This window comes from Podarcis cretensis (genome assembly GCF_951804945.1).
Source record: "Podarcis cretensis genome assembly, chromosome: 5".
In the NCBI taxonomy this organism is placed as follows: Eukaryota; Metazoa; Chordata; class Lepidosauria; order Squamata; family Lacertidae; genus Podarcis; species Podarcis cretensis.
The window spans coordinates 4,609,339-4,635,956 of NC_137174.1; the positions used below are offsets into that span (position 1 = coordinate 4,609,339).

The following is a 26,618-nucleotide window of genomic DNA, read 5'->3' on the forward strand; positions in this document are numbered from 1 at the left end:
AAAATTTATGGGACAGAATGATAGCCCTAATTATTATTGTTTTAAAGAAAACACACAACATTCTGATGTGTTCTGAGATAAGCATTACAAAAATATGGATTATGAATTGCCACATGTTGATAGAACATTTCCAAATCTTTAAGCAACCTTGCTTTATTTCCTCTCCAATACTTCTTTACCGATAGATCATGTAGTTCAAGTTGTGTTCTTTCAACATTATACAGGCATATCTATTCCCTTCAGATGTCTGAATAAATATTTCCATGTAGGCAACTACTGACATATCAGCAATGAAAACATTACATTTTGAGCCATTTTAGTATCCAAACTGTGCTGTATATGATTTCCCCAAGTGCTACGTTTTGCAATTGGATAGCTGATTTAGATGAAAAGATGTTTAAGATTTATGCAGGCAGACAGCTTCCTGATGGCTGTATTTCTACAGAGGTTCAAGAACATAAATTATTGAAAGTCAATTGCAATTTATGCTTCCCAAATTAGTTCCAGATCCAATTGTAAAAAGGCATACTATGAAAGAAAAACATATATTCTGTCCAAATACAGCTCAGGTTTGAAGGTCTGTCATCAGGCAAGCTCAGATACAATTCTTAGGGTAGGGGTGTCTAGACTGTTGTTTAAAGTTATTGTTCTTTATTCTTATGTATGACTCCATTGTAACCATAAAGCGTCCTTAATGTACATAAAGTTCAAAAACACATGAATTTATTCTTTTCCAGCCCATATCTCTAAGCAGCATGTGATAATAGAATGACATGTTATAATGGCTATATCTTGGTAGGTTCCATCTTGTTTCCCACCTTATCCACCTAATTTCTTTTAGGAGTTTCAGCATCTGCAGTCAACATCTTCAGGGTTTTTCGTTTGGGAATTATTTGCACAGTAATTTTTAAAAGAACATTCTTACTTAACAATGAAAATACAACCCCCCCCCTCCGTTTATTAAAGGTAAAAGACCCCTGACAGTTAAGTCAAGTCACAAACGACTCTGGGATTGTGGTGCTCATCTCCCTTTAGTGGCTGAGGTCAGTTTTTCCGGGTCAGGTGGTCAGCATGACTCAGCCGCTTCTGGCAAAACCAGAGCAACGCATGGAAACACCGTTTACCTTCCCGCCGGAACGGTACCTATTTATCTACTTGCACTTTGTTGTGCTTTTGAACTGCTAGGTTGGCAGGAGCAGGGACCGAGCAACAGGAACTCACCCCGTCGTGGGGATTCGGACCGCCGACCTTCCGATCAACAAGCCCAAGAGGCTCAGTGGTTTAGACCACAGCACCACCCGCGTCCCGCTCTTCATTATTGGGACTCTGCATCTTTCCTCTTGCTGCCCTTTGTGCTTAAAACTTCTACCCAAAGTACCTGTGTGATGCTATTCCTTCGGAGCTTTACTCAAAACCTGACTTTTCCATGAAGCCTGTATCAAAGCATAATAAATCCTCTTCCTAATGAGTAAGGAAGCCAGGCAGGGCAACCCAAGTGGAATTGTGGAACCACATCTGCATACAAAGCCCTGCTACTTGCCCATTGGTTTTGCTGCATTGGCTCCATGCTGGCACACCTATGGTGTCCACATTCGGCTCTTCTCTAGGGAATGGGAATGGGCTGGCTTACAACCCCAACAGATCTGCCCCTGGCAGTAGGATTTGCTGTGCTTCAGCAGCAGACCGTTAAGGTGGCAGAGGCCTACAGACAGGAATGTCCACTGAATCCTAACCCACTTGACCATCAAGGGTCATTGAGTTAGCATGGCAGCTTCTCTGTGTGTATATAACTGCATTTATTTACTTATTTCCCGCTTGCGTCTCCTTTCCCTTTGTTTTGTCATCTACCTACTGACATTTAGTTAAGGTCAGGCATCTTTCTTTATGTTTGGTTACTCTGTAAAGTCCCATGTTACTTGGCTGGTTCTAGAGAAAGAAAATAAAAACATTGGCTGCGTGACTTCTGCAGATAAATAGCTAAACACACACACACACACACACACACAGCCTTCAATGTACATTTTAGAAAACCTGAGGAGCTTGTTATCTAAAATGTAAGCCATGGTTTTCAAGGAAGTGTTCCCACAACGCTCTTTTTCAAGTAGCCAAATGAAGATATCATTTCTCATTAGATTTGCATTACGGGAATGACTTTATTGCACTCTTGTTAATGGAAATTATAATGTGAGAGGTAACCTTATATTGTAAATCATTTTATTTTTCCCTGCATAAAATGATGTTTGTCATGCACTCCCCCCCCCCATTTTTCTTTTTTCTAATCAGAATTGTGGGTTTTTCTCTTCTGTTTTCAGACATTGATGAGTGTGAAAATGACTTCTACAATGGAGGCTGTGTACACGAATGCATCAACATTCCTGGCAACTACAGATGCACGTGTTATGATGGGTTCATGTTGGCTCATGATGGACACAACTGCCTTGGTGAGTTATTGTGAAAGCAAAATTGCTTGGTCAGCGCCTCACCTGCTCAGCGGGATTCAGTATACAGACAAAGCCAGCAATGATGTAGCTATAAGGCCGGGAAAGAGATCAAGATAATTTACTGGCTGACCTTCCGCTGAGACCCATTTACTGCGTACTGAAGCATCTTCCTCATGTCATTCTGCTTGCAAGGTGCTTTCAAGCACAGAGGAGGTGACTTGCTTTATATGAATGGTATTTTTTTATTAAAACAGAATACTACTGAATAGTAATTTAGAGTATTTTGGCAACTACTTCTGTTAGGCATGCCTGCTGTCTACCTTCTGTGGTATCTGCTTGCGTACAACCCTGCAGCTCATTGCTCCACTTAAAAGTCATTCAAATGTTCTAGCAATCACCAACCCTGGTTGTGCAATTGTAGGGTAATATATGTAAAGGACAGCTATCTAGTTCTAGCTGGAAATTGCCCTCCTCTTTCCCTGACTGCTAGATATTTTCTGTAATGATACAGTGGTGCCCCGCAAGACGAATGCCTCGCAAGACGGAAAACTCGCTAGACGAAAGGGTTTTCCGTTTTGGAGGTGCTTCGCAAAACAAATTTCCTATGGGCTTGCTTCACAAGACGAAAATGTCTTGCGAGTTCCTGCGGGTTTTTTTCCCCTTTCCCCCCCTTTTTCTAAGCCGCTAAGCCGCTTATCCGCTTATCCGATAAGCCGCTAAAAGCCGCTAAACCGCTAATAGCACTAATCCGCTAAGCCGTCAATGGGCTTGCTTCGCAAGACGAAAAAACCGCTAGACGAAGAGACTCGCGGAACGGATTCTTTTTGTCTTGCGAGGCACCACTGTACCTTCAATTACCAAAAGGTTTTGGGTTTTAAAATAGGATGGCACAGAACATTGGCTTGGAGCCAAAAATATTCCTGTGCAACTAGTAGGTGCTTCCATTTTTCTGAGGGTGTGTATCTCTCACTGATTCCTTCCCACTCTGTCGCCAAAGGTTCCTCAAGATGTCAATCTGCACTCAGTGTGACTGGAGGCAAAGAAGGGATTTCTGGAGTAGATTTTGTATAATTCTTTCAGTTTTGCATTATTTGCTTTGTTTACATTTTTAAGCAAATATTTGTTTAGAGGAACTGCAGAACCCATCCATGTCCAACTTATGATGGGAGCTTTTAAATTTCATTTATCACAGAAGCAAGTACAACTATTAAGCAAGTAGAACTGTTCTTTTAAAAAGTGTTAGAGTTTATGTCATTTCCCTGAAACATATAGAATTGTAAGGGAAAAGGGGGAAAAGGTGGTTCAGCAACCTTCAGTATTATCAAGTTGCTGTTTACTTAAGAGAGAATAAAATCCTGTTCTTAGTCATTTTGCACGTGTTCAGTGATCTCAATCTTTGCTGGTTTTATCTACAATGGTAAAAGTAAAGAGTGGTTTTCTACATCTCCATTGAAATGTATGTATCTAATTATTAATGTTGTGAATGGATGCATATATATTCTACAAAATGTTATCAGTGTCCTTACAAACCACATTGATTGAAATATTAATGAACATGATTGAAAACCTGATAAGCTCAATATTTTTTAATGTGGGTTTCAGTTAGATATATTAAATTTATTAGTCATGGTTAGAGATGTGTAAAAACCACTTTCTGGGCTCATCCATACTTTTTTGGTTTCTTTCTCTTTGGTTTGTCTGTGGAGGAATCTCTATTTATCTTTGAAAAGTTGCTGCCTAGAGACTGAAAACCTTAGCTGAACTATGAACAGTACCTGAGGTTTGTTGGAGAATATGCACAATCCCAAAAGAATGTCCATAATATGGCCTCTTGGAAATTATTGGAATTGAGCAGAGAATGTAGAAAATGTGGCTGAAATATTTACATGCCCCATGGCCTGTTGAAGAGTATGTATAGAAAACTCTACAAAATTCCCTCTTTATGGACAGATCATGTGCACATTTTCATGAGGCCTGGTAAATATGCACAATGAATGGACATGCACATAAACCGCTTAGCTCACATTACCTCCATATACATAGGCTGCAAGTGAAACTGACAACCTTCTCCACCCACTTTCACCAAGTTACCCCCTTTTTACCATAGAGGGAAACTGGAAAGGAATTTAAATCCTATTGTCAGTTTCATTAAAGGGTGGAGGAGCTTAGATTTCCTGGAGATCTTGGCCAACTGCTATTCAGTTTCACTGCTACTATTTACAGTCTTTCTCTGGGAGTTAGATATGAATTCGTTGCCTGCTGTCTCAAAACTGGAGGAAAAGCTTCAAAAAGGCTTCCCGTTTGTTAGGTTGGAAACCATCTCATGACAATGTGGGCAGAGAAGGGACTCTTGAGTCCATATGCAGCACACTGTGCTTAGACCTCCCAGTTCTGTTCAGTTCTCCTTCATCCCAGTCCTGATTCTATCCTTCAAACCCACTTTGACTTGAAATATCTTCCTGCTTTCTTGTGAAACCCAATGAAACAAAACAATAAATACCAGAATGCATATATTCTAAACCCCTTTCTTTAAAAGTTCTGTTTACTATGCCCCCAGGTGATTCAAGACTTCACTTATTATTTTATTTCCTTATTTCACAGATGTTACATCTCACACTACTAAATCGCAATCCCACTCTCACAATTTTATTTCCCATACATTAAAATCATCTTCTTTTTTCTTCTTCTTTGGCGATCACTCATAGCTGAGTAAGATAGCCTTCCATAAACATGGTTTTAACAATGAGTCCGTAAGTGACTATGGAGGCCATTTCTGGACCCACACGTCCTTCCACAGTGGGGACATTGGTTTCCGGGAGGGAGTTGATCACGATGTGGATTTGCCAAGCGTGCCTTCCTCTTAGCACGTTTCTCCCTTGTGTCCTGAGTTTGGTAAAGGCTGTTTTCCAACTGGAGCACTCGCAGGCCAGTGTTTCCCAGTTGTCGGTGTTTATACTACATTTTGCCTTGAGACAGTCTTTAAACCTATTTTGTTGACCACCAGCATTACGCTTTCCATTTTTAAGCTCGGAATAGAGTAGTTGCTTTGGAAGACGATCATCAGGCATCCGCACAACATGACCAGTCCAATGAAGTTGATGTTGAAGAATCATTGCTTCAACACTGGTGATCTTTGCGTCTTCCAGTACACTGATATTAGTTCGCCTGTCTTCCCAAGTGATGTGTAAAATTTTTCAGAGACACCATTAAAATCATATACACTTGAACGCCACCAAATTGTTATATTCCCGGGATCGCTCTCTCAGAGGCTTTCCTCCATGGAGCCCAGATTGTTTTTCTAAGGTTTCTTCTACCACCACCTGCTGACTTAGGTAGTAGCAGGACTGTCCTTCGTAGTATTACCCAGTTTACCTTTATGCATAAGATTTGGAGTGAGACACATTGTACCTTACGATCCAGCTAGACCACAGATCATGAAACATAAAACATTCATTTAGTTTGTGAACATGACAATTGGAACAAGCAGTAATTGTAGAATTGTAAAATTGTAGAGCTGGAAGGGATTCTGAGGGTCATCTCATTCAAACCCCTGCTATGCAGGAATCTCAACTAGATCATCCCTGACAGATGGCCATCCAACCTCTGCTTAAAAACCTCCAAGGAAGGAGAGCCCACAACCTCTCGAGGGAAATGCAGCTTTATTCAGGCAGTTCCCTCCCTGAGAGAAGTGAAGTTACAGGGAAGCAGGCCAAGGGCCTTCTCAGTGGTGGTGCCTGCCCTGTGGAACGCCCTCCCATCAAATGTCAAGGAAATAAACAATTATCTGACTTTTAGAAGACATCTGAAGGCAGCCCTGTATCAGGAGGTTTTTAATGTTTGATGTTTTATTATGCTTTTATGTTTGTTGGTAGCTGCCCAGAGTGTCTGGGGAAACCCAGTCAGATAGGCGGCGTATTATTATTATTATTATTATTATTATTATTATTATTATATTTTGTAAAGATATGCATGTGTTGGTGAGTCCCAGGTTTTGAAAAGTTTTGAAGAATGCTCTTTTAAACCATAGTTCATAAGAAATTTGAAATGCTTTCTCCATTTTAATAAGAGGAGTATGGGTTAGAGAAGATGAGATTGATGGGTCATCTACCCCCTCTTTCCTATTTAAATCTTTTTTCTTTGTACTCTAAATGAGCAAGCTTTCTTTCTGCCCTTTTTGGTTGAGATTCCTTGGCTACACATTTATATTGGAAGAGTTCCAAGTCTGTCCTTAGAGGAACTCAACTCATTTTCTATTTGACATTTTTATTGAGGAATTTCTGAAATATAACAAGAAACGACACAGTGGGGAATTTAAACTATGGTGAGATTCTCATCTGGTTAAATATAATTGCTTTTAGCATTGTAATCACTTGAAATTGCAGTAGTTCTTCGTGAAGATTATTATTTTAAGTTCAGTTCAGTGGACACAAGATTAATATTTAGCCTCATGAAACACGGGTTTCTTTAAGACTTCATTTGAAACCAGTGGTGAAATAAACTTTCTGTTCCTGGGCATGAGGGAAATACTTTGTTTTCTTACAAGCTAGTAGCATGTTTGTCCAGATGTTCTCTTTTGTTTGATTTTCTTTTTCATTGACTTATTGATTAATTGATTTTCCCTCCTTCCTCTCACACTTTGGGGAGTGTGTGTGTGTGTGTGTGTTTGGGTACGTACATGCTGACATTTCCCATCATTCCTTTCCACTGGTGAGGTCAAATATCAGCTGAGCATTGGGGACTCCGGTGCAAAATATGTTAAGCCTTCTTATTTTACACGTAAATGGAAAGACTTAAAAATGCCTTCATAAAATCAGCACGATCTGTTGAAGTAGAAAAAAAAAACAATAGCTCTTCAATACTGGCTTCTCAGATTTATTTTCTGGGTGCAATCATTTGATGTAGGTTTAATTGATGTCCTTGGGCTGCACAAGCGAACATGTAAAGGATTGGACTACATGGTTGCAGTCTTGTGCATATTTGTTAGAGAGAAAGCTCCATTGAGTAACCATGCATAGGACCAGGGTATTATTTCCAAATCGGCAGTTCCGGTCAGTCCTTAATATGATTTTTTTTTTATTCTCTGCTTATAAAGAGCAAGAGTATTCTGTTGTTGCATTGTTGTCACTGCAGTATGAGAACTGATTGATGCAAACATTATCATTATTTATTCAGCACTATTGATGTGCATAGTGCGGTAGAGCATGAAAAAGGCCAATGGTCTTAGTCTAAAACAGCCTTTTCCAACCTGACACCACCCATATATTTTGGACCACAACTGCCATCATTCTTGGCCATTGGCCATGCTAACTAGGGATGGTGGGAGTTCTGTTGAGAGCTGTAATGTAAGACATCTGAAGACTGCCAGGTTGGGCACTGCAGTAACATAACATTTGTGGGAGGTTTAGATTGCTAAGTATGCTAAAAACCATTGGTTTTAACAGGTAGGGTAGGATCCGCTGTCTTGTCAGAGCCTGAGGAATTGCAACAGCAGCACTATGACCATACAAATATATGGTTAAACAAAAAAACCTAAGAAACTTTAGTATTCTTTTAGCAGCACGTCAACTGCTGGTAACTTTGTCTTCATTCCTGTAGTTTATGTGCATTTCACATCTGTACATGGGAAGGTTATTTGCTGCTTCAAAACCTTTCACAAAATAGGCTTTACCTGACTTCTGGCACTTTTAAAGTGAAGCATTGCAATAATTTCCAAAACATCAATTGAGAGAAGATTTACAGTTTTGTAGGAAATCATTTCATAAACTACCAGATGTGAAATGTCAACAAGTTGTAGCATTAATTGATTTAACATTGCATAATCACTGCTGTGATTAAAGAGAGCAAAGCTTTTTTCTTCCATTTTGATTTTTTTTGCTTTGTTTTTCTTCTTTCTTCGGACAGCTGTGTGCAACGTGTGGGTAATAAGAACCCCAAATGAATGTTTCTGTTGCTGGTGTTTGTTTGTCTTTTTATTATCCAACAGCTCAACTTGGGTTTTCCCCCCTGTGTTAAAACACGGAATGTTGTTAACAAAAACCAAACAACTTTGGGAAAGATTTGTGTATTGTATAAACATAAAATATTTGTAAGAGGAAATGAAAAAAAGAGGCCTCTTGCTTAATTCTCCTTCTGTACAATATTTTGTTTCTGATGCATTAAACCTGATTGATGAGAATCCCACATTACAACCTAAGTGTGACTGACTAGACTCATGGTTGCCTCAGCTATGGTGTTTTTGAAAGCATGTTTAAATTTCAAAATATGGATGACAAACACACATAAACACTGCTGTGTGCATCCCTGGTCAATTCAGTGTGGTTGGGACTCCCAGGATAATGTTTGAGGAAGTTTGGAGATGTGCCCTTGTCACTGACATTTCACCCTTTGGCCGTGCTTCCCTGTTGATGATTTTATTACAGAAAATGTGCAGTGCATAAATGACCCGGGAGTGTTCCTGAAAGTCTGGAGTACCCAATCTCTAAGCAAGTTATTAGCAAATGTCATTTCTAGATGTCCGAGAGAATCCCAACAGTCATTAAACATCAGGTAGTGGTGGGGGGTGGCTAGATAAGCTGTTTGCTGCGCATAAGAAGCACCAGAAGCCTCTAAATCAGAGCGTGGGGGGGCTGACCTGTGGCCCTCCAAGTGTGGCTGGAGTCCAGCTCCCATCATCCTTGGTCATTGGTTGTGCCAGCAAGAACTGGAGTCTAACAAGATCTGGAGAGCCACCAGCTCCCCATCCATGCTCTCTCTATTTGCTTAGATTAAAAATAAAACCACAGGTTCACACCTCATCCCACTATGTTAAAGGCTCCCATGCAGGCTGTGCCCCATTGCGAGAAAGATTCTCCAAATCAAGCCTTGCGAGTGTGTTTCTCTTCTCATTCTCCAGAGCCCACCCAGCTAGAGGGGGACGTCTAGCAGCCCATGCTGCCATCTTATTTCCCAAACTCCCTTCCTTCCAGGTCTTCCAAGAGTAGACAGGGAGAAGCCAGGTGCACCAGCTGGGCCTCAGGTGAGGCAAGACAATGTCAGCTGGATGGTCTCCGATTATAAACAGGAATGGTTCCCCTGCTCCCTCCTGTTTCACTGACTTCAAAAATAGTAATCCTAATGGTGGCTTTATGAGATACCTTTTAATTAGGTATTTCCTTAAGGCAATCACTAAAACCTGTCACACCCTGTCATAACTAAGTAAAGGAATGAGAGGGAAGTAACCGAAACTGAGTTAAGCATTTTACCACCTACTCTAGAACCTGAAGTGACACAACTGATTTTTAGCAACTGAAGTCTAAGAAAAGCTGTGCATTCACTATTGTGTTTCAGCCTGTCACATCTTTATATATAGTTGAAGTAATAAGTTACCTTCTACCTTAAAGATCAGGTGTTCTCTCTCAGAAGCAGTTCTAGTCCTCAGAAGAAGGAAGGAAGGAAGGAAGGAAGGAAGGAAGGAAGGAAGGAAGGAAGGAAGAAAGAGTGGAGTATTTAGGGAGCAGGAGACTTTCAGTCACCTTGCCAGGAGTGGTGTTGAAGGACTGAGCAAAATTGCTAGGGATGTGTGGGCAAGCCATGGAGAACTTTAATGATATGAACATGAAGTAGGCTTTACAACTTTTAAAAGTAATCTTTTAAACTTGGCACTTGCTCAGAAGTTTTAGAGGTCATTTGGGGACAATCGGCCATTATTAACTACTTTAAGCCTGTAAACAAGTCCTTCTCCACTGTTTGATACCACATTGTCTCATTTACTATTTTCCAAATATTATTACTCAGTTGAAACTAAAAGGAAATAAGTGGCTAATGTAAAATAAGGGCTTTGCCAGAAATACTAAACCCAACACTGCAAGCAGTAGTTGTTTTAAAAGTCAAAATATTACCTTGCTGAAACAGAAGACAAATCTTGGGTTTCGTGCCTTGATCCAGATAGTGGCCAAACACAAATAAAAACAGGTTTCAGTTTATGTAGCCTTGGCTGGATGGGGAACTAGAAACTAAAACACCAACACATCTGGAGGGCACCAGTTTGGGGAAGCATGCTGCAGAGTAAGGGTGCAACTCAGAACATAAGCAGAGCCCTTCTGCATCAGGTGAAAGACCCATTTGTTCTCCAAAGGGGCGAACCACGTGCCTTTAGGAAGCCGTCAAAGAGGATCTGAGTGCAATAAAGCTGACCCCTTTAGTTTCAACTTGATTAAGTTTTATTTAGATTTTTATTTTTATGATTGAGTTGTGGCAAACATTGTTATAAGAAGCTGGATGTAATTCAAGTGGATGCTAAGCAGATAGACTGAGCAGCTTTTACAGTCTGCAAAATGGCAGGAACAAGGTTTTTCATTACTTAGGGCGGTGTCAGTATCTGTAAAAAGATGCTTCCATTTATGTATTGATTTTTAAAGTGCTTCAGCAATACCTATGCCTTTTTAGCCAGTGCCTGAATGATCCAGAAAACAATTTGCTTCCTCAAATAGCCTCACTAAGTGAACTTAAATTGCCTAAATTTGAAAGGCTTGGGGTTAGGACTGTGAAAAGAGATGAGTACCCAATTACATTATTGTGACGATGACAGATAATTTCAGGCTAGTAAATTCAATGCTCGAAGTGTTCTCGAAGCTACAAACATGAGTCTGACCAAACTGCGGGAGGCAGTGGAAGACAGGAGTGCCTGGCGTGCTCTGGTCCATGGGGTCACGAAGAGTCGGACACAACTAAACGACTAAAAAACAACAACAACAAAATTCAATGCACTTTACATTGGATAAGCAATTGGCTACTGCTTTTAACATACCATGGAACTTTGCTTTCCAAAGGTTATTCCAGGTTGTGTAAGTGAAATACATCGTGCTGAGAGCAGCTCATGGATGGTCAAATCCACCCCAAGTTTAAGCGTTGTTTGATAAAAAGAAGACACTTAATTTAACACTTAATTTAAAGGCCACCCCAATGTAGTTAATCAAAATCTAGAGGCCAGCATTGGGTTTGAGATTTAATTGGTTTTTAAAATCATCTTAAAATAGGGAAAAATTAAATTATCAGTTTAGGCCTTCCTCCTGTGTTAGGATTGGTCATGCATAGCTATGTATTTGTACTACAAACCTGGACTTCTTACACAAGATTTACCCACCCGGGAAGAATGGCAGATGAAAGTGATGGAGTATATGGAACTGGCGGAAATGACTGGCAGAATCCGAGACCAAGGTGAAGAGTCGGTGGAAGAAGATTGGAAAAAATTTAAAGTTTATTTACAGAAACATTGCAAAATTAAGGAATGTTAGAAGGTTGTTGGAATGAAGTAATGTGGTTTTAGCAGAAATGATATAAAGGATTAGGTTAAAATTGATTTATTAATTGGTGAAAGACGAGAATTACAGTATATTAAGATAAATTATTAGGATAAAAACAAAGCTGGAAAGGATTTGCTGAAACATCTAACTGAACTAGAATACAAAAAAGGGAGGTGTGAGTAGGTCAAGGAAATAAGTAAAGGAAAGAAAGCTATGTAAAGGTTTGATCTGTGTTTTTTTTAATTGTTTGTTTGTATTTCTTATGTCTTTTTTATTTTTATTTTTTTGTTTCTCTTTGTAATCTTTAAAATTTGAATAAATACTATTTTTTAAAAAAAATACAAACCTGGACTTCTTCAGTAAATGTGGCACTTTGGGGGCTTAGGAGGGGAATGTGTTAGTGGACAACGGCTCTTCATGGTATCTTCTCCATCCTGCCATCCCCTTCCTGGCCAAACACAGAAGTCATGCAAATAGTTTTTTAATAGAAGAGCTGGTGTGGCTCTGGGAACATCATCTTCATGCCCAGCTTGTAAATACCAAGTTCTGTTCCATTTGCAGTGCTGAAAGCACAGTGAAGAACTAGGTGGGATTGTGGTCTAATCCAATAACACATTTTTAATCTGTGAGAAAAGTCATTGCTACAGTGGTGCCCCGCAAGACGAATGCCTCGCAAGACGGAAAACTCGCTAGACGAAAGGGTTTTCCGTTTTGGAGGTGCTTCACAAAACGAATTTCCTATGGGCTTGCTTCGCAAGACGAAAATGTCTTGTGAGTTCCTGCGGTTTTTTCCCCCCTTTCCCCCCCTTTTTCTAAGCCGCTTATCCGCTAAGCCGATAAGCCGATAAGCTGCTAAAAGCCGCTAAACTGCTAATAGCACTAATCCGCTAAGCCGTCAATGGGCTTGCTTCGCAAGACGAAAAAACCGCTAGACGAAGAGACTCGTGGAACGGATTCTTTTCGTCTTGCGAGGCACCACTGTATTTCCATTTTACAAATTGTAGCAGCACTGTAGTTCTGAGTTAAAGGTGGAAGATGTCTGGGAGAAAGGGAAGGCCCCGAATTTCAAAAGAATCATTACTTTATGTATTACTTGCAGATGCCTATCTATATGCCTTCAAATTTATCAGAGTCCTTAGGCCTCACCCACCAACCCCTAGGTCTGCTTATCTTACAAAAGAATCTCTCAAACCTTCTGCTCAAGACCTGGTGAATTTTTGGTTCTCCAAGATCAGAAGATTAATTGGGGCTCCTCCCTAAGCAGCCATGTTTTGATCTGACTCTGCCTTTGTATTGAAGAAAAACAACAAAAAAGGCTGCATGATTTCCCACTTGCCATGTAGTGTGAAACTGTCATTTGACAAACCACAATGTTTTGCATTATGACATGGAAGAGAAGGTCGGAGGCACTTGGGCACAGCACTTGTTCTCACTCACTTTGTCAAACCAAGGTTGTTATATCTGAATTGGGCCAGGATGGTGATTTGCTGGATTCTGACTATAGACATACTCTTTCTCCATGTTTGCTAACAGCCCTTATCAAAATACCTTTCTTTAGATGTTGACGAATGTCTGGATAACAATGGTGGCTGCCAGCAGATCTGTGTCAATACTATGGGAAGCTATGAATGCCAGTGCAAAGAAGGCTTTTTCCTAAGTGATAACCAGCACACCTGTATTCACCGCTCCAATGGTAAGTTTCCAGTCAGTGATCCAGGCAACAATACTGCCAGTCATAATTCAGCCATGGTTGTACACCATACTAAGTTCATTCTGTTGGGTCGTTAAATGTTTGGTATCTCTAGTGGCATTTCCCTTTTAAAAATATTGTTATGGACCTTTTCGCAATAGTGACGTGTCCACATTTATATACACATGCAGGGACTGTCTAGGATGACACCGTGTTAAGAGGTGGACAGGTCTGTTTTCCACAAGAAGGTATAGCAGAAATTGCCAGCCTCTTCGTATGATCTCATCTAGTTGCATTGTCACGAAAGTGAAGCTTTTTGCAATTAATTGCAGGAACCTAACTGAGAGAAAAGCATGCAAAATAGGATGTGGAGAACATATTGTCTGTGTGCTGTTAGTTTCTTACCCTAGATATATCATAACACCATGTTGATTTCTGACAATATATTGTGTTGATTTTATTTTACCACTCTTAAGAGAGAGTGGGATACTAGTTTATCATACCACCATGGAAACTGGAGGGGGGAGAAGGAATATGGTGTGTTTAGTGTGTTGGTAGAGTAGTTATTTAGTTTCCTATCACAGGAGTTTCATGATGCCTTTAAGACATATGAACTAGATACAATATGATTCTATGAATATCTCAAATGTCTTAGGGACCTTAGGCCGTACTCCACAGCCCTTCCCTGTTGAACCAGCCAGCTTCACATCTGGCCTGTCTAATGTCCATTGAAACTGTATGCTTGGCATTGAATTTGGATTGTAAGTATGACATCCAAGAGGCCCTTTCCCTATATTCTAATAGGATGACTTCCTAGGGAGGGGAACTTGGCGGGGGTGGGGGGGAGATGACTGGTCAGTATGCAGAAAATTCTTAAATTAATAGCATCTAGCATTTCAGAGCATCTTTGGTATGGAGTTTTCCATGCATCAGATGTGAGCGGCATCCGAACACACAGAAATACATGGGGAGTCATGGTTCCCTGGTGCAGTTCCCCACACATTTGAAGGCAGCATCTCCCTTTCATAATTTAGCTATGTTGGTACAAACATCAGTGAAATACCAGGTAGAATGTGACACAGCTTCAGTTATCTTCAGCATTAAACTGAAGATAAATGCATGAAATTATTATGCTAGAACTGGTTTATGTTATATAGGAAAACTGGGTTTGTGGACCTAATGGATGCAGAAAACATAGAAACATTTGAATGTGGGAGGTCCAGGTAACTAAGATTTCTTTCTGCCTGCAGGCCTTTGAAAGGTACCAATTAGCAAATAGCAAAATGATGGCTATGAAATAATAAGGGCTGGTAAAACTGCATACAACTTGCATTCAGAGAAAATATATGCTGAGTGTAATAATAATTCAGAGCGAGGTCATGATTATGATAAAATGGGATGTTGATGATAAACACTATGACCGCTGTAAATTTCCACTGGACTTGCAAATAGTGTAATTGTACATCATAAAAACTGAATTGGAGTATTTTGTTGAGTGTACCCCTTATTATAGTTGCCAATCATCATACTGATTGACAACTTCCTGGTAAACAATCTCTCCGGTTTGTATTTTGGGCACTGTATATTTACCTAAATGACATACAATTACGCTGTGAATATTTGAAAACTATTATAAAGAGTGGATGAGATCTGTGCTTTGGACTTCTTACTCATCAAACTGAGCTTTTATTATTTTTTAATGACATTTAAAAAAACAGACAAAACTAGGTAAGTAGAAACATTGGTGACCAAAAGCCTAAGCACTTATTTCTTGTCACCATTGCCAGCTGAATTGCCCTTCACTTGGCTCTGATACCCCCCAAACCTTCTGCCATCTGCTCTAAGATTGCCTCCCTTCTCACCAGGGTCTCCACAGAGATTGGGATGCTGTTGAGGTTTGTGTGGAGATGTTTCGTGGCCAAAGTCAGTCTCCTATTCCAGTGGCTGAGTAGGCTATCAACAGAGCAGTCATCAGTAGTCATCATGGCTGCCCAGGAGGACTCCCCTGAGTGAGTGCTTGAGGGCCCTGCTCTTGCCACTTACCATCTGGCCTGGGGCGGGGCCTGAAGCCTCACAAGGACTGCTTGCTGCTTGCTGCCTGCTGCCCAGGAGGACTCCCCTGAGTGCCTGAGGGTCCTGCTCCTTCCTGCCACTTACCACCTGGCCCAGGGCGGGGCCTGACAGGCCTCACTAGGACAGTTGTTGTTACTGCCGGAGGGGCAGAGTGTTTTTAAAATGTTTTTAAAAAATTTTTTACATGGGGGTGGGGGTGGGATGGATGTTTGGTTGGGTTTGGGGATTATTATTTTTTAATTATTTTTTTGATGTTTTGTAATTTTTACATTTTTTGTTTGTATTGTTTTATTGGTTTTGTTTGTTTAAGGTGTTATTTTGTTCTTAGGGGGAGGGGTCAGGGCTGCCGGGGAGTGGGCCCCAGCCCACAAAATGGCTGGGGCATGTTCCACAGGGGGGGATGCACTGGGACAACCGATCTCAGTGATCACGGGTAGGAGGAGGAGTTACGCTAAGACCAGACCATGTCATTACAGAGGAGGCAGGTTTAGTCGTTGTCTGAGGACTATCCCTGCCTCCGGGTCTGGTCCTGACCGGATGGATACTAGAATCAGCAAGGGATACCCACATGACCTGAAGGTGCTGCTGTGCAATGCCAGGTCAATGATTCATAAGACTACTGCCATCCATGACTTGATCATGGATGGAGGACTTGACCTGGCATGTGTAACAGAGACTTGGTTGGATGAAGCAGATGGGCCTGTCCTTGCCGCTGCTTGTCCACCAGGTTTCTCTTACGCACAGCAACCCAGGTCATGTGGGCGGGGAGGGGGGGTTGCAGTGATTTTTAGGAAGTCATTAGTTTGCACCAGGCGTCCTATTGGGAAGACCCAGTTTTCCGAGTGCATGTTCTGGAAGTTGGGCAATAGGGGCAGTACAGGATTCCTTTTGGTGTACCGACCTCCCCGCTGCACCAAGGATTCCCTGCCCGAGCTGCTTCAGGTCGTGGCGGATGTTCTCCTGGAGACACCTAGCTTGGTCATCCTAGGGGATTTTAACATCCATGCCGACATGACCTTACAAGGGGCTGCTCGGGACTTCGTGGAAAGCATGGCCTCCATGGGGCTGTCCCTGTATAAGTCTGGCCCAACCCATAGTCGCGGACATGCCTTGGACCTGGTGTTTACCTCTATGGATGTTGGTGATCTGACACTAAGTAAAAGCGAAATGAAAGAAGTGCCATGGTCAGATCACTTCCTGGTGCAACTGGACTTCTCTGCGACCCATCCCCTCTGCAGGGAGGTGGGACCAATTCGGATGGTCCGCCCCCGCCACTTAATGGATCCAAATGGTTTCCAGAGAGTGGTAGGGGATGCTTTATCCCATGTTGATGGCCTTTCAGCTGATTCCCTGGTGGCCCGCTGGAATGTGGAGTTAACCAGGGCTATTGACTGTTTGGCTCCGAAGCGCCCTCTCCGATTGCATGGAGCCCGGACAGCCCCGTGGTTTTCCACGGATCTGAGGGCAATGAAACAATCGTTGAGACGGCTAGAGCGCCGGTGGCGGATAACTCATTCCGAATCTGACCGGACACAGGTTAGAGCTCAACGTCGAGCCTACCAAGTGGCGATAGCGACGGCGAAGAAGAATTTCTTCACCGCCTCTATTGCATCTGCAGAAAACAGCAGCAGGAGACTTTTTCAGGTGGTTCACAATTTAGTGGAACCACCTGCAACATCGGGGCCCAGTACGGGCCACATGTTCTCCTGCAATGATTTTGCAAAGTTTTTTGCAGATAAAATCGCTCAGATTCGGGAAGAAGTAGACTCCACCGTGGGAGCAGGGCCGGGGCGGGAGAGTGCTAGAGTTCTGTCTAGTCAAGTTGAGTGGGATCAATTCCAATCTGTTACCTCCGAGGATGTGGACAGGCTGCTTGGACGAGTGAAGCCAACCACCTGTCTCCTGGATCCTTGCCCATCCTGGCTTATAAAAGCTAGCCGGGAAGGACTGGGCGATGGGCTTCGTGGGGTGGTGAATGCTTCCCTCCGTGAGGGAGCCTTCCCAGACCCGCTGAAAGAGGCGGTTATTAAACCGCTTCTTTAAAAACCATCTTTAGATGCGGCCACGATGGCCAACTATCGCCCAGTTTCAAATCTTCCATTCTTGGGCAAGGTGATTGAGCGAGCGGTGGCCGAACAACTCCAGGCACGCCTGGAAAAAGCGGACCATTTGGATCCCTTCCAGTCGGGATTCAGGCCTCATCATGGGACTGAAACTGCCTTGGTCGCACTGGTTGATGATCTTCGGCGGGCTAGGGACAAAGGTGAGAGCTGTTTCCTAGTTCTGCTGGATCTCTCAGCGGCGTTTGATACCATCGACCATAACATCCTTCTGGACCGTCTTGAGGGGCTGGGAGCTAGGGGCACTGTCATACAGTGGTTCCGCTCCTTCCTCCTGGGCCGTGTTCAGAAAGTGATGGTGGGGGATGAGTGTTCAGACCCCTGGGCTCTCACTTGTGGGGTGCCTCAGGGTTCTGTCCTCTCCCCCATGCTTTTCAACATTTACATGCAGCCGCTGGGAGAGATCATCAGGAGGTTTGGGCTGGGTGTTCATCAGTATGCGGATGATACCCAGCTCTACCTCTCCTTTAAATCAGAACCAGTGAAGGCGGTGGAGGTCCTGTGTGAGTGTCTGGAGGCGGTTGGAGGATGGATGGCGGCTAACAGATTGAGGTTGAATCCTGACAAGACAGAAGTGCTGTTTTTGGGGGACAGGAGGCGGGCAGGTGTGGAGAATTCCCTGGTCCTGAATGGGGTAACTGTGCCCCCGAAGGACCAGGTGCGCAGCCTGGGAGTCATTTTGGACTCACAGCTGTCCATGGAGGCACAGATCAAATCTGTGTCCAGGGCAGCTGTTTACCAGCTCCATCTGGTACGTAGGCTGAGACCCTATCTGCCTGTGGACTGTCTCGCCAGAGTGGTGCATGCTCTGGTTATCTCCCGTTTGGACTACTGCAATGCACTCTACGTGGGGCTACCTTTGAAGGTGACTCGGAAACTACAACTAATCCAGAATGCGGCAGCTAGACTGGTGACTGGGAGCGGCCGCCGAGGCCATATAACACCGGTCTTGAAAGACCTACATTGGCTCCCAGTACGTTTCCGAGCACAATTCAAAGTGTTGGTGCTGACCTTTAAAGCCCTAAACGGCCTCGGTCCAGTATACCTGAAGGAGCGTCTCCACCTCCATCATTCTGCCCGGACGCTGAGGTCTAGCGCCGAGGGCCTTCTGGCGGTTCCCTCACTGCGAGAAGTAAAGCTACAGGGAACCAGGCAGAGGGCCTTCTCGGTAGTGGCGCCCGCCCTGTGGAACGCCCTTCCAGCAGATGTCAAAGCGATTAACAACTACCTGACATTCAGAAGACATCTTAAGGCAGCCCTGTTCAGGGAAGTTTTTAACGTGTGATATTTTATTGTATTTTTGCTTTCTATGGAAGCCGCCCAGAGTGGCTGGGGAGGCCCAGCCAGATGGGCGGGGTATAAATAATAAATTATTATTATTATTATTATTATTATTATTATTATTATTATTATCAGTATCTTTCAGTAGATCCCTTGGAGCTTTCTGGAACTTAGTTGAATCTCTTGATAATAACTGATCTGTCCCTACAGATAGACTGCAAAAATCTGGACCTTCTCTAGATAATGATTTATCCCTGGGAAAGATAAATCATTACATTCACCATATCCCTATCTGTCTCCAGGACAGTGCAAACCAAAAAAATAAATCCGTATGTCACGCCTGTATTTCCCAGAAAGAGCCCTACAATTTTTATGGCAGTCAGGAAATCCTGAATAGCAACCAGTTAGGGAAGCTAGATAGGAAAAGAGCTGGTAGGGAAACAACTAGCTACTTTAATTGATTTCAGATCTCCAGGGTCTAATGAGCTGCACCTAAGGGTACTAAAGGAGCTTGCAGATATAATATCTGAGCCACTGTATATAAACTTTGATAATGCTTGGAGAACAGGTGAGGTCCCTGCAGACTGGAGGCGAGCAAATGTTGTCCCCATCTTCACAGATGTCTTCTAAAAGTGTGTAGTTCTTTATCCCCTTGACATCTGAAAGGAGGGGGTTCCACAGGGAGGGCGCCACTGCCAAGAAAGCCCTCTGCCTGGTTCCCTGTAACTTCACTTCTCGGGGGGGGGGGGAGGTTAGGGGTGGAAATGCTCCTTCAGGTGATGGACTATATGGAATTGGCTGAGATGACCGGCAGAATCCGGGACCAGGGAGAAGAGTCAGTGGAAGAAGATTGGAAAAAATTTAAAGTATATCTTCAAAAATATTGTAAAATTAAGGACTGTTAGAAAGATGTTGGAAAAAGAAAACTAGATGGTTTTGGTTGAAATGACATAAAGGACTAAGTAAAGACGAGTTGATGAAATTGACGAAAAGAGAGGATGTTAAATTGTAATATGTTATGTTAAACTACTTAAATGAAAATAAGGTTGGAAGGATTTGCTGAAATAACGATCTGAATTCGAATACAAAATTGGGAGGTGAGAGGAGGTCAAGAAAATAAGTAAAGGAAGAAAGTTATGCAAAGGATTAATTAGTTTTTTCTATTTTTATTTTTCTCTTTTGGTGTTGTTATGTCTTTTTGTATTTTGTATTTTGTAATTTTCTTTTCTTCTTTTTGTTATTTTTAAATTTTGAATAAATATTATATATATATATATATATGGAAATGCTCCTTCAGGTATACTGGTCCGAGGCCATTTCAGGCTTTAGAGGTCAGCACCAACACTTCAAATTGTGCTCAGAAACATACTCAGAAATGGGGGGGGGGGAGACCCAGTTAACTACTGACTGGTCAGCTTGACGTCAATACCAGGAAAAGTCCTAGAGGAGATAATTAAAGGGTCAGTCTATGAGAAATTAGAAAAGGATGCTGTGATTACTAAGACCCAGCATTAGTTTCTCCAAAACAAGTCATGCTAGATGAGACTACTCTCATTTCTTTTTTCAGTAAAGTTACAATCTTATTGGATCAGGGGAATGCTGTGGTTCTAGTGTATTTTGATTTCAGTAAGACTTTTGACAAAGTCCCTCATAATATTAACAGATTGGAAAGCTAGGCTGAAACTAACAAAATGAATTTCAATAGGGTTCTACACTTAGGCAGGAAGAACCAGCTGCACAAATATAAGATGGTGGACACCTGGCTTGCCAGTAGTACATATGAAAAGGATCTAGGGTTCTTAGTACAGTGGCAGCTCGGGTTAAGTACTTAATTCGTTCCAGAGGTCCCTACTTAACCTGAAACTGTTCTTAACCTGAAGCACCACTTTAGCTAATGGGGCCTCCACGTTGCCGCCACGCCGCCGGAGCCCGATTTCTGTTCTTATCCTGAAGCAAAGTTCTTAACTTGAAGCACTATTTCTGGGTTATCGGAGTCTGTAACCTGAAGCGTATGTAATCTGAAGCGTATGTAATCTGAAGCGTATGTAACCTGAGGTACCACTGTATACCACAGATTTAACATGAGTCAACAGTGAGATGCAGCAGCAAAAAAGCTAATGCTATTTTTTGCATCAGCTGGAGTAGAGTGTCCTAATCAAGGGACGTAATAGTCTCACTCTATTCTGCGTTAGTTAGACAACACCTGGAGTCCTGTGTCCAGTTCTGAGCATCACAATTTAAGAAGGATATTGACAAACTGAAACATGATCAGGGGTCTGGAAATCATCCTTATGAGGAACGGTTGAGGAGAGTGGGGATGTTTAGCCTGGATAAGAGGAGTTTGAGAGGCAATGTGATAGTGGTGGGCTCTCTTTCCTTGTAGGTTTTAAAGCCATTGTTCATGCATGCTTTATTTGAGATTCCTACAGTTCTATAATTTTGTGATGTAGGTGTTTGCTCAAAGGAGCCTCCCCCAACCTGGATTGGATTATAACTCCCACCATCCCATGCCCCATCCTAGCTGGGGCTGGTGGGAATTGTAGTTACATCTGGAGGGCACCAGACTGGGGAAGATTGATTTAAAATATTTATATAGTGCCGTCCAATATAAACATTCATATAAACATTTAAAACCACAAAATATAACTAAAACAATGTGATTTCTAATCCATGGGTTGCACAAAGTTCTCCAAGAGTCAGTTTCTGGAACTTCAGTACTATGTCTGAGCTTACCTCAATATGCTTGGCTGGGGATGGTTTTTGGTACAGTACCAGAATATCTTCTATCTCTGGAATGTGGAGGATGGTACCTAATATTATCTAACAGATTTGGGGTTACTTATTTATCATGAATTGTTCACATTTTTGTCCTGAATACTAGTAGAAAAATATCCAATAGAACAGGGAATAGTAGATTGGAGTCTTAATGAAAACCACTTGCTGAGTACTGTGATAAAATAATTATCACAATTTATTAAGGTGGACGATGAAGTATTCCTTCATGGCTCTTATAGCTTCCTTAATTTTGGTTGTCACCATACCAACATCCTTATGCCATTGCTTGGGCCTTCGAGCTGAGCTGCTATTGTTGTTGCTTTTGATAACTCCAAAGAAATGGAGAGATTTGACCCTCTTGACTTGCCCTTTCAGCTTACTTGTTTTATCAGTCTCCTCATTTTCACGGAACTACTTTCCTCTGTTGAAGTTTCTACTTTTGAAGTCAAATTGTTATTGGCACAAATGAGCACTCAGAGCAGGTCTCCTTTGTTAATAAAAATTGATGTGAGGTTTTTTAGACATGGAGTTTTTCAGCAAAGAGGAATAAATAAATGTAGAGCCCCAAGTGAATTAGGGCTAAAACACTTGGATATAGCAGACTGGTCTTCTAAGCAACATGATAAACAGTTTCTGAATTTTTAAAAGTCGTTTTGACATTCTACTTCTACAGGATATTTGGCAATCGGAAGCCATAGTGCTTAATAGCTTGAGGTGCCACATTCTGGCAGCCCCTCTCTGTAGTAAGAGAGGGAGTCCCACTGAAGGCTTAGCATGTTTTATTTCAACAAATGTTAACACAATTATAACACCTATGATTCCCTGTAAGCCTGCTAAATTTACTGTACTTACTGATCTGATGGTAGTCGGTGACTACATTCACACCACACTTTAAAGCACACCCAAATCACACCCCCCCCCCCAAGAATCCTGAGAACTGTAGCTTGTTAAGGGTGTTGGGAATTGTGGGTCTGCGGTGGATAAACTACAGTTCCCAGAATTTGGGGAGGGGGCATGTAGTTTGGATGTGCTTTAAAGGTCTGGGATGTATGCAGAGAATGTTTGCATGCCACTTTATTCTAAAAAAATCAATTGTAAACAATACTTGGACAATATTAGACAAAAAAAATTGCAATCTTCATGTCCTGCTGCAGCCCTAATTTTTGCAGGAGGTTTCAATGCATGTATAGGAGTCAGTTTATATGCCCAAAACTACTGGATTTTGGAGTTTGATACAGTACTTAGGTTGATTGGAACATTTATTGGTTCCCCAAAGATTCCAAATGCAAACATGTGGGGCTGCATTTAGCTAAATGTGGAGAGATTTGCAAATAGTAAAGGGTACTGCTGATGGAGATATAGAGCATGAGGAATATGCTCCCCCTCCCAATATATATACATATACCAAATAATTATTTTTTTAAAAAAAATCGGAATTAAGGGGTTTTCTCAGGACGGTTGAGAACACTTTTTCTGTAAGTGTGTGGGTGCAAAAATGGGGTCAAGGAGGGTCAGTTGGAGGGAGGGAGAAATGTCTCTACTTTCACCTGAGCAGTGTTGGAGGGCATGAAATGAAGGGTCCCTGCTAAAGAATAATAAAGCCACGGGAATAGATTTTATATCACCATCATTTTTGAAAATTATTGTTAGCTTGTGGGCTCCTCTGCTGGTTGCAGTTACGTATTACTGATTCAACAGCATCATAACTGAGGCTCAGAATACGGTGGTAATGGGGCCACATATTTAAAAGGGTTCTAAAACTGATCCAGCAAACTTATCGCCCAGAAAGCTTGCTCTATGTAATTGGCAAGCATTGAGCAAAAAAAGCCTTCATAATAAACTAAGTGACTGGTTGGAAGAGGCAGCCATTTTGTCAGATGAAGCTGCCGTGTTTAGATAGATTCACCATGAATTATTCTCTGGTTGTAAACCATTTGATTGACAAATAAGCAATAATTTTTTTAAAAAAAGCAAATATGGGGTTGCTTTGTGTGCAGCATGAAGGTAAAGGGACCCCTGACCATTAGGTCCAGTTGTGGCCGACTCTGGGGTTGCGGCGCTCATCTCGCTCGACAAAACCAAGGTAATTGTGTTTTGAAACAATACAGACTTCCAAAATGGTATTTTGATGAACAACTAATCAGACATATGAGAGTTCTTAAATATTTGAGCATAGCTTTTCAATCCTGTACAAACGTGGTCAGCTGAACAAGATGTGGTAGATAAACCAATAAGGAATATTAAAATTTAATGTGTACCTTTACATAATTTTATACCTGCTGTGCTCGAGGTTTCTAAAGCCAAACCTCTAGCTCAACTATTTTATGGAATTTTTTGGTTTGATGCCAGTTTAAGTCCACTGGAAGCTGTCCAGTCTAAATTCCTTAGACAAGTTTTCTCCATACCAAGATGTGTTATGAATGCTTCAATTGGAAGCTTGTTTTCCCTTCCTTTTCACACAAGTCTGGATCAGGACATTTAACTATTGGCTCTGGTTGAATATAACCCTTGCAGGCTTGCTTTCTTTAATTCTTGATTTGCACAAAAGAAGTTGAATGAAAGCCATTAATTTAAGGTTATGCTTTCTTGACTTTCCACCACAACATTTACCTAGTTTAATCCTATGCATAGTTTCCTGGGAATAAGCTCTATTGAATTCAGTTGTGCTTGTTTCTGATGGCATATGTTCGACCTTTCAAATCCATTGAGCTTTAACAAAAGGTGACATGCCTCCTTTAGCTTTTAACTGGAATTGCAAAGAGACTTGCAAAGTGACACCACTTAAAACAGCTACCATGAAGCTACCATGAAGCTCCCATCCAAAGAGAGAGATATCCAGCCTCTGCTTGGATTATTTTCCTGCTGTTACAAACTTGAAGGCCTCGTCTTTACTTCATTCACTTGTTGGTGCAAGGAGAGTCCCTCAGGTACCGTGATGTTGTAGCAGCCTGACGTAATTGCTGCTAATATGAAAAAAGTCCCAAATCTGTGCTCAACCCCATTCCTGCTCTTCTATACCCCTGCACGTAAGAATTAATGCTTTTCTTTTGGATCTCTAAGCTTTTGGGGGTGTTGCAGCTTCTCCTACAAAATGAAAATATCCATTTGTGTGTAACAGAGATTCAGAATCATAGAATTGTAGAGTGGGAAGGGACCCTGAGGGCATCTAGTTCAACCCCCTGCAACTCGGGAATCTCAACTAGATCATATATGACAGAGCAGTTACGGTAAATATAGGAAGGTACAAAAAATGTAAATCCAGAGGCTGTTCACTGTAATAACTTAAAAGTAGGGTTATTATTGGGAAATAAGATCACTTGGAATTTCAGGAAAAGAAGATTTTTCTTTTTTAAAAAAACAAAAACCCCAAACCCTCGAAGTAGGTATTCCCAGATGTTTAGAAATATCATATTTTCCTCTTTATAATGGAGTGTGGTGCGTATTAGCTTTTATGTTGGGATTTGGTACTTACCTGTTTGAGTTACAGAGTTCTAAGAATTGGGAGTCAATTTCCAAACTGTTTCCAGATGCTAGAAGGCAAATATCTAATCTTCATTGCCCCAAGTGTAATGTCTGAAATAACAAAAGAAGCTGTAATGCAGCCTTGGCACCAGCATCTCTTAATAAACTCCCAACTAAATATCCCTGCAAACTAAAAGGAAGAAGACTGTCAGGATTGAGGAAAGGAAAATCAACCTACCAAGTGATATTTTTCCCATTTCTGAAAGGTTCATTGAAATCCTATAACACTATTGCTACGGAATAATATAGATGCTATTTATCTACTTGTACTCTGATGTGCTTTTGAACTGCTAGGTTGGCAGGAGCTGGGACCGAGGAACAGGCGCTCATCCCGTCTTGGGATTCAAACCGCCGACCTTTCGATTGGCAAGCCCAAGAGGCTCAGTGGTTTAACCCACAGCACCACCCACGTCCCTTGATCCTTCACAGCACCACCCTGTTGAAGTTGGAAGGTGTGCTGAAGCTCCGCACCCCAGCTGGATTAAGTAATTAGGGGGGCAGTAGGGGTCATAATGGCCTTATATAGCAGCTGCCTTTAATTTGGTTATGCAGTCCGAACAGCTAACAACCCAAAGTAGTTGCTCTGCAGATGCCTGTCCTCTTACCTTGTGCCAGTCATCATCATAAACTTTATTGCACTAGCCAAAGGCCATGGCATCATTCACAAAGGGAACAAAAGGAAAAGCAACAATAACCATAAAAACCATAAAAACATCAGGCACTGCAGATACAATAAACCACAATCACATCTTCTAAAAATTATTTGTTGCATACGATAGAATAGCAAGGGGTTCTCAGGTAGAATGTGCCAGCTTAAATGTCCGAATCACCTTTGCAATTGACCGCTATTTTATCTAGTTCTTTTCTCCGAATCTTCTTAGCTGCCAACGCATATAGTGCTACTTTATAAGTTACGAAGTCAGCAGTATCACTCAGCAGTCATGTCACCCTTTCCGCCCTGTTTGAGTGTGTTCCATTCGTGAGCAGGGGTTTCATAAATCAGTCTCTTGGTTCTATATATAGCAGGCACTGCAATAAATAGTGGTGCAGGTCCTCTACCCAAGGTTGCCCACACAGGCAAAATCTCTCCTTGTACTGTACTTTGCCGTACTGACTATCCACCACCTCCGAGGGCATCGATTGGAATCGTAATTCTGTAAAAGCGATTCTCAGTATGGCAAGTGGGAGCTTTGTCAAGTACAGTGGTACCTCGCAAGACGAATGCCTCGTAAGACAAAAAAACTCGCAAAACGAAAGAGTTTTTCGTTTTTTGAGTTGCTTCGCAAGACGGATTTCCCTATGGGCTTGCTTCGCAAGACGAAAACGTCTTGCAAGTTTGTTTCCTTTGTCTTGCAAGTTTGTTTCCTTTTTCTTAAAACCGTGCATTCACTTCAAGGAGCAACTCATAGCACGCGGTGTGGTAGCCTTTTTTGAG

At 41.8% G+C, this 26,618-nt stretch overlaps 1 protein-coding gene across 3 annotated transcripts in view; it reads left to right on the forward strand.

Moving 5' to 3' along the window:
• Nucleotides 1-26,618, forward strand: part of SCUBE1 (signal peptide, CUB domain and EGF like domain containing 1) — a 193,620-nt gene that overhangs the window by 31,663 nt on the left and 135,339 nt on the right. For all 3 annotated transcript variants that reach the window (XM_079975127.1, XM_079975128.1, XM_079975129.1), the window contains exons 3-4: nt 2,313-2,441; nt 13,281-13,415. In XM_079975127.1, the coding sequence (XP_079831253.1) occupies nt 2,313-2,441; nt 13,281-13,415 (264 nt within the window). The remainder of the gene's footprint in view (nt 1-2,312; nt 2,442-13,280; nt 13,416-26,618) is intronic.